The sequence below is a fragment of the Lepisosteus platostomus genome, chromosome 6, assembly GCF_059453375.1.
Source record: "Lepisosteus platostomus isolate fLepPlt1 chromosome 6, fLepPlt1.hap1, whole genome shotgun sequence".
Classification (NCBI taxonomy): Eukaryota; Metazoa; Chordata; class Actinopteri; order Semionotiformes; family Lepisosteidae; genus Lepisosteus; species Lepisosteus platostomus.
In genome coordinates, this window is record NC_142616.1 from 56,295,072 (window position 1) to 56,308,653 (window position 13,582).

Consider the following 13,582-nt stretch of genomic DNA (forward strand, 5'->3'; position numbering starts at 1 on the left):
ACCAGCAGCCCCACTACATGGTAGATCAGGTGGGGAAACCTTTATCAACTGAATTAAGGGCAAACACAGGTGGGCCATATAGTCCAAGACCAGAATAGAATTTATCCAGAACACCGGGGTACATGCCAACTCTTACAAACAGTGTCTTGGAGTCAGAGAACAAGCAGTCAGGACCTCGGCTTAATGGCTCATCTGAAAGACTGCACCTCATACAGGACATGTTTTAGAGATACTGGCCCAGTGTGATGATCACTCCTTCCTGGTCCACCAACACCCCTTTAGCAGCTACATGGTTGTTGTCGGCCTAGTATTGATCTGGCCCAGAGTTGTTTCGGGTCTGAGCTCAAGATCACAATACAAGGTATGAACACTGCAGTTCATGGGGGATACACACAGTACTAAGTACTAATAGACTGCTGTGTATTACATTGTGTATTTAGATTCCAATATATTTGATTTCTTGGTGCTTTAGAAAAGAGCAATTTATTACCAATTCCCTTTGTTTTTATTATGTTTATCTATAACAATAGAACTTAAACAAGCACAAGAGGGTGTAAACTCATATTTTTCAGTGGAACAGTATTGTGTGCAGGAGAAGCTTAAAGGAAGCCTAGAAAGGGATGGTATTGGCCTCATATCCATAAACATAGAGGTGACTTACATTGTATGCTCCGCATGTGGAATAAACATCCTCACAGTGATGCAATTAATAGTCTACTGTACCAGTAGCTGATGTTCCAACTACATATTAAAAGCATATTGCTGCATATACTGTATCTACATAAATAAACCAACCTTTTAGCGCTTTAAACCTATACAATAACAAAACCGTTTTTCTAAAATTGCACATCGCCTATCAAATAGCTAGCGTTTATTGTACAGGAAGATTCAATAAAATGAGACACCAAATGTCTCTGGTGAGTAGCAGGCACAACTGTGATTATGCTCACTACAGGAGTCAGGCAGCTTAAAAATAATGTTTCACAGATGGAAGATAGAATACAGTTTCAATTCAACAGCTTTGAGTTCTGTTATAAAGCTCAATTGAGTAAAATCACAATATACTATATTAATTAATAATTAGTAGTGATTTGATTTTTTTCACTTTTTGGTATTGTAATATATTTGACATACAGTGTACAGTATGAAGATGACAGTTCAAAACCCAATATAGTCAGTGTGTACAGTAACTTAACATATTTACACAACTTCTTTTTATTTAGTTTTTTCTTTACTTCAATTGTAATTGAAAAAAAGGCTGGATTGATGGCAACCAAGTGAAAATGTCATTTTTACACAAACTAGTCAAAAAAGTAATTGCTTACCTCGAAACTTCTTGGGAGGGTTATTAAGATCCCCAGCCTCTGGCTGCACCACACAGCGGTCATCTACAAGACTGAGGAGAAATACATTTAGTAAAACATATCCAGCTCTGTTGCTAGGAGTAAATGGAAACCTACAGGAATCCCTACAATATCACCCTTAAAAAATACTTTTAAAATCTTGTCTGGAACTGATTTTAATTTAAAATATCAAAATGGCACCTAAAGGTGTAATACTAATTTATTATGGGACTCAAATGCCTGTGAGATGTGCTGTGCACAGGCCCAGAGTAAACTTGTGGTAAACCAACAATGTCAGCTATATCAACAATATATTCACTCTTTTTTTAGATATAATCTTGAAGGTAAGACCGTGGGAAGAGCAGTACTTTATCAGCATGCATTGTATTTTCCTGCAATAACAAACCACGAGAAAGAGGGGACGGCACTGTTCATCGAGTAGACATTTGAAAAGAAAGAGGATTATTTTTGAACGTACAAAACAAACTGATGCTCAATGAAAACAAGACTTCCATTAAAAAGAGCAATGGGAAAAATCATAATGTTATTTCCATTTTAAATCGTAAACATAAAAGTGTGTTCATTGAATAGCTTGGGAACTCAACCTCAAAATCACAGCTGCTACCGAACCCAGCAGCACATGTGGACGAGGGCTATAGATAACAATACTCCCAATCCATGTTGTCTTCCGGTTTAACTCGTGTATTCATTTCAACATGAATGAACATGAAAGATACTTCATTGATACTGTGAGGGAAATTGCAGAACATTTACATATGTTGATACTGAAATAAATATTTTCAAAGGATAGCTCCACTTTATGTTCTTGCCTTGCTAACACCACATCAATCTGTTGAGATACCTTGTATTTAGAAGATTCTAGACTTCTGACAATCTCTGGGGTTTAATGAAAAAAAAAACTTTTCAAGGAAGAAGGACACTCCAGTTTTGTAACCTTTGGCTTCCAAATCATTTTCTTAGTCTGAAAGTTAAAAACTGACATATACAACACTTATTAGAATTGTCTTTCTTGGAAAGACACTGTGGAATGTGCTTCAGTTTAGTTTATGTTTTTTAAGGTTTACTGTATATAATTCTGAAATGCATTGCCTGTGTGTACACAAACTATTATGTGTTAACTTTAAGTTCTTACCAAAGATCCTCACTTTGCAACAAAAAAGGATTTGGCATCTTATGAATGTGAAAAGATTGTTTTGATAGTGTTTTTACAAATGAATACAAAAATCATCTTCACTTTTAACAAAATGCAAAAAAAATTGACATCCTTCACTAAGTAAACACCTATTTCGAAAAAAATCATCTCAAATTTTTCATGCAGTTCTTTTGAAATTTAATAAAAATCCTTGGCTTTCATGGAAAAAAAAAGAGATGTGGGAGGTACCACACTAAATCATAAACTAAGTGTTTCCTCACTTTAAATAAAGAGAAAACTGGATATTAGCCAAACCAAATATTCATTAAGTGATCTCCATGTACCACAATAAAAGCAATATTTACAAAGCTTTTACAAGCAAGCTTATGTATTTTTTCTAACAAAAAACTGCATCTGACATTCTATATATGCATGTTCTCTATGTTAATATAAAATTCTTATTATGCACTAGAAGAAAAAGTTTAAGACTATGTAATATTAAGAGTGTTTTTTTTTATTTTTGTGGTTAATGTAGAATAGGGGAAAAAATGCCTCATGACCAACTCACAGGCATTCATAGGATTATAGATAGGATATAATAAGGGCTAGGTTAACTTTCTACATATTACCCAAGGCAGTACAAGACAATTGATTATTACTTGGATATTTGATTTATACACTATAGGTCTACTGAGTCTTTTACAAATATATATAGGTATAACAATCCTCATTTCTGTAGAATACTTAAACTGGTTGTGCTTTTTTGTCCACCATCATCTCAAGTGCTCTGTCACAGGACAGAAAGCTATTCTTATTAAAAGCAAGCCAGATAGCACACTGGAGGCATAATTAAAGCTATGAAAAGAACATATATTAGGGGCATTTTTCAGTAGAATAACGGGATCTCTCATGGTCAGAAAAAGCAGCCCCCAGGTGGGCTTAACACCACTGCCTCCTTTGACTCCACGAACCTTTTTAAAAGATGGATGGCCTTGACAAGCAGAGGTGCACAGCATGATTTCATTTCTGTGCAGGAAGGACATGAACCTAGCTGAACTTACAACTCCAGGAGAGCTACAGATCCAATGTTATGTCACCAACGCAGGTATGGGTAAGGTGTATAATGCCTTTAATACCAGCAGGATGGATGTTTAATAATATGAGCAGTAACCTAGGTGTCCAAGGACCTTCTCCATGGTTGAGAATGTCTGTCAATCAAAGTTTATTTATGAAATGCACAACAATACAGTGTGCAGCAGTAGTTGCTGGCAATGAAATGTCTTTTCTGCGAGCTCATCGGTTACAAAAAAGGTTACATAATAATACATAATATTGCAATAGAAATTGAATAAAATAAACTCAGACAGAGCTCGATATAAATAGAGCTGAGATGTGTCCAGGGTGTATGCAGTACATTATGTCCAAGTAGTGCAGTATGCCGAATACAATGAAAACTGTATATTCATGTAGCCATTACGGGTGATTTGCTGAAGGATCTGCAGCTTGGCTATTTAGCAGTCTTATTGCCTGGCCAAATTTCCAATTGGCCCTTACCAGTCATGACCTCCTAATAATCCCCCTCTATGAATTGGCTACATTACTCTGCTCTCCTCCCCACAGATAGCTGATGTGTGGTGAGCGTTCTGGCGCACTATGGCTGCCTTCGCATCATCCAGGTGGATGCTGCACATTGGTGGTGGTGGAGGGGAGTCCCCATCACCTGTAAAGCTCTTTGAGTGGAGTGTCCAGAAAAGCGCTATATAAGTGTAAGCAATTATTATTATTATTATTATTATTATTATTATTGCCTGGAGTTAGAAGCTGTTCTGTAATCTGTTAGTCTTTGACTGAATGCTTCGATTTACCGGATGGTATGAGAGAAAACAGTTTGTGACTGGGATGACACGGCTCCTTGAGAATGGGCCTAGACTTCTTAAGACAACTAGCTGAGTCGATATCCTGGATGTTTGGTAGCTCCCAGCCCATAATGAGCTGCGCTGACTTTACCACCCTCTGTGGTACTTTGTGATCCCGAACAGAGCATTTACCCGTCTGTCACACCGGGGTCACAAACTGTTAAACTGAGCCGCATTTTGAAACCACTCACATGGGGCACTCTCTGCTGCATCTGGGGTATAGTTCCATGCCACTGTTCTTGTGGCTAGTGGTGTCTGGACCACTATGTTTAGCTTTCTTAACCCTTTGTTATCCCTGAGTGCAGGAGCTTGACATCAATTCGTTTTACACTAGATTCTATGCATTGGTGTCAAAGTGGCACACCTAACTAAACTAATTCAGAGGCTATATGGAAAGCAATTTTTATTTATTCAGTTTTACCCTTTTTAATTCTACCTGTAGCTAAACAGTATATGAACAAGTACAATGGGAGCTCCTTAACTGATTTATTGAAATACTCTTGCACATTCAGCTTAATTAATGATAAGCTCATAATGACATGCACCTACTTAAAATGGTTACAAGAAAAAAACGAGGATCACATTACTTTTAGCACTTATCATGTAGATAAAGACTGTGCATGCTTACATGCTATAGAACTAAGACACATTATAATTACTGACCAATATTTCTTTATGCATTCACTGTTCGAATGAGATGTGCTTGGTAACACAGGGTGTAGGCTAGCTGGTATGAAATCCTGGCAATTTTATTTAATGCAGTTATTCTAAATTTAAATTGGTCTGCTCAGGAACCTATAACAGTTACTCAAGATTAATTTCATCCTACTATATGGGGAGCACCTTCTGCAAAAACAATAAGCTGAAAACTTGAAATACATAATTTATGAACTATTAAGGGCTTTAAATTCTGTAACAGCTGAAAAGACATTTCTGATAAAAAAAAACTGTCAGCATACCATGGTTAAATTTCCCACAGGATTCTTTCCTTAGGTTTTTAATTACATGTGCTATTTTAAGAGTGAAAGCCTTTACAAAGCTACATTTCTTTTAAAAGATGAGCTTGAACACTGTGAATTTTGTTTCATTAACAGCTGAAAAGCCACCCTCTTATTGAGGAGAGAAGCTTCAGAATGTCTTTTTTTTCCCCACACCCCCCCAGAAATGTTTTAAAAATAAAGATTTAACTACCACAAATTGATTTTGCACTATAGTTAAATTTGTCAGCCAGTGTATACACATATCTATTACATACACTATACATTTGTGTATAGTATACTTATATACTATAATACATAAAACCATTAATAATTAGGACATATAACTGCTGTTAATGGTAAATCTAACCTTCACAAAATTTCAAAAAATATTTAAAGTTGAAGCTCTTGATTATTATTAGAGTGGCAAGCATGTTATAACTGTGAAAAGAGCACTGTTCTTTCTTTGTGATATATGTTGACTAAACAAACTATTTTGCTGTTTAGTTAATCAATTTATCCATGTGATTTTTCTACGCATTCCTGGGGAAACGATGATTGAGTATGCCAGGTCTATCCAGGGTCTTACAAACAGCAGCTGAACAATCCAGAAGTTTATTCACTTTCACTTGCCAGTCTTGAGAGGTTAGTTCCAAGTAGAGTAGTTTATTGCCATATGTACAAGTACATTGGAATTCTTAATCGCGCTGATCTCTCTGGACATACACAGTACAACAGACAACACTGCACAATGTAGACAGTAATAAATAATAACAATACATATGTTGAGGGACAATAAATATTTAGTAGTGAGAAAACAAAATGTGGTTTTGGCTGTGGAAAGTGAATGAAGTAGAGAAAAAGATATCTAACATGTTTTGCCCACTTTTAAGGACTTAGTACAAACTCAACTGTTGAATCGCACTGAAATTAAAACATGGCAACTATGTGTGATGGTCAGATGAATAGTAACAATAACCCTATACCAGGGCCTGAGAATTATCCAAAAATCACAATGCCAATCCAGAAACAGAATGTTAGATCTTGCAACTTAATTAAAATGTCTGTTTTTCAATTTTTCAGAAACACAAATCAATTAAAATTGGATAAAATGCAACTGCAAAAGTGCTACACTGCAATAATACATACAAAACAAAGACTAATTGTCCTATCAATGCAATTGCCTTTTCTCACATTGGTAATATAATGAATCAATGAAGCATGGATGGTGAGGAAGAGAGGCAGCAAAATAACACTTTGAAATCTGCACCTCGTTTAAAATATTAACACAAATATGCTGGAAAAGGCAATGACTTGCTTTTTCAGTTTATGACAACACATGTCAAGTAAATGTCCTGTAAAGAATATAACCTCCCTACACAGCTTCAGATCTTTTCAAAACAATGTGCATGTTGGAGGAAACAATCTGACTACTAAAGTGTACTGGGCATCATTTGTTTGTGGCTAAAGGGTTACAGAGGGGGCTAAATACAGTAAATGCAGTGGAAAGGCAGGACCGAAGACATTCGTATTGACAATATGGAAGTTTTTCAGTGAAGCAAAGCTTATTTTTTATGTCCTTAAGAAATTCGCCTAACATGAGGCGCTGCCACCAACATCATGTTAATCCAAACCACAGACCAATATATTACAATGTTTAAAACACAATCTGTTGGATAGCTCTGAAATAGGATAAATATTTATAGACAAATTCATATAGCTATTTGAAGCCTAATGAGCTCTAAGGTTTTACAAGGTCTCTTCACAGATCATCATCACAAGATCCTCACAGTAATTCCTCTGGCCAAAATCAATTTTAACACAAATTTCAGTTCTTTATCACTGCTGAAAAACTTACTCAAAATGATTCTAACATAAACGATGGAACACTAGGGCACTATTAAATGGGTACTTATGTACATAGAATGGGACCTAATGGCTGTTGACCTTTATTAAGTGCTTTTAAAACATGAACAACTTACCCTAAAGTACTGATAAATCCATTTACTGATCCCTCAGCATACAGAGAGACAATATCTCCAATGTGTAGGAAACTAGACATTTTGTCAGACATTTCTCATTTCCTCCTTCTCTCCTGTAAAAACAAAAACAAAAGCATGATGTTTTAGAAGCATTTCATGAACCAAGAGAAAAAAATAAGACTTTTTCACAGTTTATTTCTCATCAATATTATTCATGAAAGTGAGTTTCCTTATTTGCAAATACTAAAAAAAGGTGCATCTTGGGAAAATAGCATTATACTGTATTATTTTGTCAATATTATTGACTTATTTGGTAGAACAAACATATTTAAAATGAGAAGACTCTACATCAAAATACTTAAATGAAATACTTTCATCCACAAATAACACCGAAGTAACAAAGACTGCATCTGAAATTACTTGAAAGTCCCTTTAATTACATAATAAAGTAATAAAATACAGAAACTTTCAACAGATGTCCAATTTTCATTTCTTCAGTTTTTCAGTCACTGTAAGATATAACATATCTCTTTTTAGTAATTGGATCAGATTAATCCCAAATGTCCAGTATACATGGTATGAATTACAAAAAAATGTTGTATTACTACAGAGGAATAACAGGACATGTTAGAGACAGGCCATGAAGAAAACATGCAGAAAAGCCTAGAGATAGTAAAACAGGCAGTATTAGAGTCTCTTCCCCTGTATAAGTGCGGTACAGTTTTCAAAGAGGCACAAAGTTAAATTAAAGTTTAATTTCTGCATGATGAACCGAAACCCAAATGATATGCAAGAGCAAATGGAATGGTGTTAAGAATTTTATTTATTCTTTGAATACATTGATCAAATTTTGCCAAAAAAAAGTTTGATAAATCATGATCAATGTGATTCAATGTGCCTAAACAGTAAGTTAAATGTAAGATAGCCACACTGGCAATACTCAGGAAGAACTACCTACTTTTCTAGAGAAAGCCTTTGAAATTCTACATTCCATAAATAAAAGAGTTTAAAAACACGTAGAACATAGAACTATTTAATCTTACGTTCATATACAGCACAAATAAAGAAATAAAATTTAAGACTGCTTTTAAATGGAAGCTGGATAAATATGCAAAAAGAAACAACTATTGCACAAACCGATTGTGATTATTATATCAAAAGTTCCTTCCCAAACTTAATGGAAGTTCCAGGTACCCTCCTAAAGAATATTAAGCTAAGCAGAATTTACAATGCTATAAAAGACGATAGATATGGTAACAAATGCTTCTAGTACTGGGTCAGCAGTGTGGGGAACTTTATTTTTAACCAAATTTTGTTACCTGTTATAATTCCTGTGTTCATCTTTGTGTATGTGCATGGATATTTTCACATTTTTCCCCATTGTTTACAATGTTATGATAAAAAGACAAAAGTATAGATAGTAGGGACTTTCTCGAATATTCTTGCAGAAAAAAAACCCATCACTTGGACAGGGAATGATATGCAGTCTAAATATAACCACATTAAGGGTTTGAGTTGTTTGGAGAAGTTGTGATTAATAACTTAAGAAATCTAAAAAAATCTTAAAACCTTAATTGTCCTGAGAGTATACTGGGTTGAATACGCTATTTCCCTTGAGAAAACATTCAGACTATTTCTCTGCCAAAACTGAATTCAAAAGAAAACAAATGAAGGCCCTAAGGATATCAAAACCTTCATTCCTTAGTAATGATCAGCTATCACATATTCTTTAAATATCTTTACAGCAAAACAGCAATAAATTCACAATACACTTCCTAATGTTTTCTAGTCAATCATTCAGTAACATAGGCCAGGAGGATCTCCACAGCTCTGAATTTAACATTCACAAATTTGCTTATTCGCGACTTGGTGTGGCCGTGGAGTGGGATGAAACCAAGCCGAAGGATGTCATGCACAATTTTCAAATTAGACCAATTGTGAGATCAATGTAACTGGTGATTCAGCCTCTTCCTACCCAAGTACCCAACACCCAACACCCGCAACTCAATGGGGTCTTGTTTTTGTATTGTAGAGAACGCTTCTGGTTCTGTGTTGGCAGTGTGCAGAATGACAGACACAGATTCATGTTGTTTATTTTAGCGGATTACAATTAGGTTTTGCAATGACCATTTGTTTCAATTGATCAATGTTATTTTAACTAACTTTGTCATATATGGAGGGTTACTCCTATCTTTTAACCATATATACTATACACTGGAGCAGATTATGCACCAGTATAGGGGTGGACTTGGTTATATACTAATTTGGCTATTCGTAACAGTTCTATGCGCTGAAACCTCACAAAATGTCAGGACCCCACTGTTACTACGATAAAGTGCATAAGAAAGTGTATTTTAAAACAAGAAAAAAGAGGCACAAAGGGCTTTGGGAGTATGGAACAAGCCACATTGATGAAGACAACACTCTGGTTTCTTCCAAAAAAGGGGCTCAATGTGTTACTGAAATCTATTAGCCAACGTCTGGCAAACAGGCAAGATGGGTCGGATGGCTTCCTTTTCTTTCTTATGTTGTTACATGTATTAAATTACCTAGTGTCATCACCAATGTCTGACTATAGTTTACTAGCTCAAAATAATCTTCAAGTAAATAAAGCATGAACTGGACCCTGTGTCATAAAATAAACCAAATACACTGCAAGCCACTGTACCTTCATATTAACAAATCCATATTGGAGAGCAGACTGTATGCAATCTGAAATGGATATTGCTCAGAAAGACCAAAGGCCTAGCACAGATGTACAGTACATCGCGGGGCTTGAGTCACTGTGTGTGGGAAGACACACATACAACAAAACAAATGTCAGAGACTCCAGCAGGAACTCAGAGGCCAGACTGCCCAGAAACCATTCACTTCCAAAGACCACTTGCAGATATATAAAACTGCCCCAAGTCTGCCTCCCTAGCAATTCTGGATACAGCACCCTCTGAAAGTGTTGGGACAGTAAAGCCATGGTATTACTTAGCCGTTTCTGCTCTTCCTAGGGTTTCAGCTGCAGTCAAAAAACAAAAGGTTTTGAGCCAGAGAAGACTGCTAAATGAGACAGAGAAGAGTCTCTTGAAATCATTGGGATGAATACAAAACATGCTTCTGTTCCATCATCATATGTATTCTTGAAATCACCCAAACATAAAATATCATATTAGACAAATAGATCCTGTCAATGTCATGATTGCAGATTTAATGATCGTACATAAGAAGTTTTGACTGTCGCCTCAATTCATCTGGAGGGCACTGAATGTATTTCAGGAACTCATTTCTGAGACGGGTAAAACCATAAACAGCAACCTGTTTGACCCTGTTTCAGTGTACCAAACCACACACACACACAATGTTTCTCACTGAGAACTGCTGAAATCCAAGGAAGAGCAGAGAGAAGCTAATTGATACCCATTTGCACAAAAACCAGACATCAGCATCCAAACTGCTTCCTGCACTAGATTGCTAGTGATTCTGATTGCATCAGTCTCTTCTAATTCATTCAGGGCTTTATTTTTAGAAGATCAATGTCCCCCTCTACCATTATTCTTTACCCAAGGTAAATCGGTGAAGCCACACTACTGCATGATTTTACAGAATGGATACTTCGGCAGAAGTATGATTACAGAATTTACAGCAGTGGCATGAGGTGATGGGAAGAGTTTTATTACCATTAAAATACAGAAACTATGTTTTTAAAAACACTACATAATTCAGAGAAGAGCAGATATGGGACCTCTAACCTGTCAACTGCTTAAAACCTAAGCTAAAACCTACAAGATAAGGAATTGAAAGCATTGTATTTCTTGAAAAAGTGTGTGGCCTTATTGAAGTCGACCATTAATTGTAAACACAAAAAGAAGCAACTTACATTCAGGAACACAAACTTTGATAAATATTCTCACATAAATGGTGTCCACATTTAAACGTTACCGATCGACTAGAACACTTTATTTTCATTGCTCAGTGTAAATAAGCACAGTAATTCAACAACACACACTTTGCCTTCATACTTTCCCATCTGTACCCAAATGCACAGAAATGAACACATGATCTGTGCCTGATTCTAAGATGACAGCCCACTCACCCACTCAAGACTCAGATGTTTTTTCATTACTTCTACCAAGGCAGCCACAGTCGCTATACAGCGTTGGACATAAATGCAACAAGTGACTTAATTAGAAGACACTGAATAGAGCATTCGGTGCTCTAAAAAAGAACTGTGTCGCAGTATACAGACGTCAGTCCACTTATGCATCACTAGTTACTGGGGAGCTACTCAAAGAAATTGAATTGTCCGTTTAAAAATATCAAACTGGTTTCATCAGATATTAATGCCGGGAATGTTTTGATGTCGTTTATTCATTGATTGTTTGCTTTGTTTCTGACACTTTTTGTTTTCTCCATTTCTTTTTTAGCCAAAAGGTCATTCAAGAACACACAAAGAACACATCTATAATTTACCTGTGTTGAAGGCTATGACCAAGACTACTCAATATACTATAGTACATCAGCGACACAGTGAATGTTTTGTCTATCAAATTAATCTGATTGCGTCGTTCAATTTTCAAACAAGAGCCAACCATTTACAAAACTAGGTGCATTACAAATTTGAGAAAAGAAATCAAAATACCACAGTTCACTAATTTCCCAGTAACACAAAAACAATGAATTTGGGCATTCATATTTATTTAGTAATGTCATTATCCTCCTCCTTACTTAAAGCTATTATCATCAAAACACTGTATTTAAAATGATATTTTGAGAATGTTAAGGCTGGGAATAACAATGAATCATATCTTCAAATACTGTACTTCATTCAAAATATTATACATCAGTTTTAAAGCAGCTTACAACACATTCATATTACAAAGCCACTTTTCCGAATTTTTGTATGGCTACTAACTAGAACCCATAAACGTCCTATAATGTCCACAAAACTTAAAATGCTGACCTTTTAAAGCAGAAAAGCAGATTTATTCTGCAAAACACATGATGTCAGGTCAGCCAACATGTTCGGAGTATAGGTATGTTACTTCTTCGGATAGACGCTGCTTCCTTCCGTCATATTTTTAATATTATGAAACCACCAGAAAAGTTTTAACATGACTTTTACTCACAATGGCAAATGATTACAAATAACCCAATCTCTTTTCTGTCGTATATTCTGTCACCGAACATATTAAGCTATCCTGGGAACGCGACTAAAAGTTAAGAACAACTCGAACAAAAAAGACCGGTACCGCGCCGGCTTCAGTACGGACACAAAGTATAACAGGGTATTACAATTTTAAAAACGCACATCATATTTCCTGAGGCCTTGTATTCCATGTCCTTCATTTTGAAGCTCTTAAAAGCACAGACATGCGAGTCTTTGCAGTAGAAAATGTAGTAGTGTATGTGCCCAGTGGTATGCACTTTTCACTATTCGTTGAATCTTGGGAATGGGGTGTGCTGTGCTGCAAAATCAAATGGTACTGTAGCTATTGCACGCAAAGAATTCCCAATAGTGACGGTGAACGCTAGTTTTTAGAGTTACGAATGCTATCTATTAAATAGAGGACTAAACGTTTTTTTAAAACACGATACGAATACTAAATACTTGCGTTATTAAAGCAAAACCTTAACAGTTCTCCTGAGCGTTACGTATAGCGTACAAGGATACAATCTTAACAGTTCCTCTGATTTTTACTATCACTTAACCATAATGTAATTCTATGCCTATTTTTGATAAATACGTAAAAAAACTAAAACGTAATCACTTCCATACAGGATGAACTTGAGTTGAATTCATTAGTGCTTTACGATCAAGAACTCATTCGAACCCCTTAAGAAGTTGACGGTAACAACTCCATTGAAAGCGATCTGAGGTTGCTTGGAGATCACCGCCTGAAAGGTGCGTCGTAAATTTAACACATTTAAACGAGAAGTAAATACTAACAACACAGGTTAAGATGCTTGCCTTTTAAAACTGCAGAGATGCATACAACTTTACCTTCGCTCAAGGAAGAGCTGGTCTTGGGAGCTGCAACGCTTCAACCTTAATTAGTGGATGATAATTTCCCAGATCCCGTTTTCCTTTAATTCCATGTTATTTAAACTCCCGTTAGAAAAAAAGAGGCGGATCTTTAAGCGCTTTACCTCCCCTCTTCACTCCGCTCTGCACTACCTCCACATGAGCACTACAAAGCTGCCCTTCTTTGCCGATTATTAT

The 13,582-nt window shown here is 36.0% G+C and overlaps 1 protein-coding gene across 14 annotated transcripts in view; it reads right to left on the reverse strand.

The window, feature by feature from the left end:
* The window catches only part of itpr1b (inositol 1,4,5-trisphosphate receptor, type 1b), a 139,069-nt gene extending 125,504 nt beyond the window's left edge, over nt 1-13,565 (reverse strand). For 13 of the 14 annotated variants that reach the window (XM_088636452.1, XM_088636450.1, XM_088636454.1 and 10 more), the window contains exons 1-3: nt 13,364-13,565; nt 7,372-7,484; nt 1,326-1,396 (exon numbers count right to left, since the gene is read on the reverse strand). In XM_088636452.1, coding sequence (XP_088492578.1) covers nt 1,326-1,396; nt 7,372-7,463 — 163 coding nt within the window. In that variant the 5' untranslated portion in view covers nt 7,464-7,484; nt 13,364-13,565. Of the gene's footprint in view, nt 1-1,325; nt 1,397-7,371; nt 7,485-13,330 lie in introns of all 14 variants that reach the window. The other variant, XM_088636442.1, reaches the window with a different exon arrangement.
* Between the last annotated feature and the right edge of the window lie 17 nt (nt 13,566-13,582).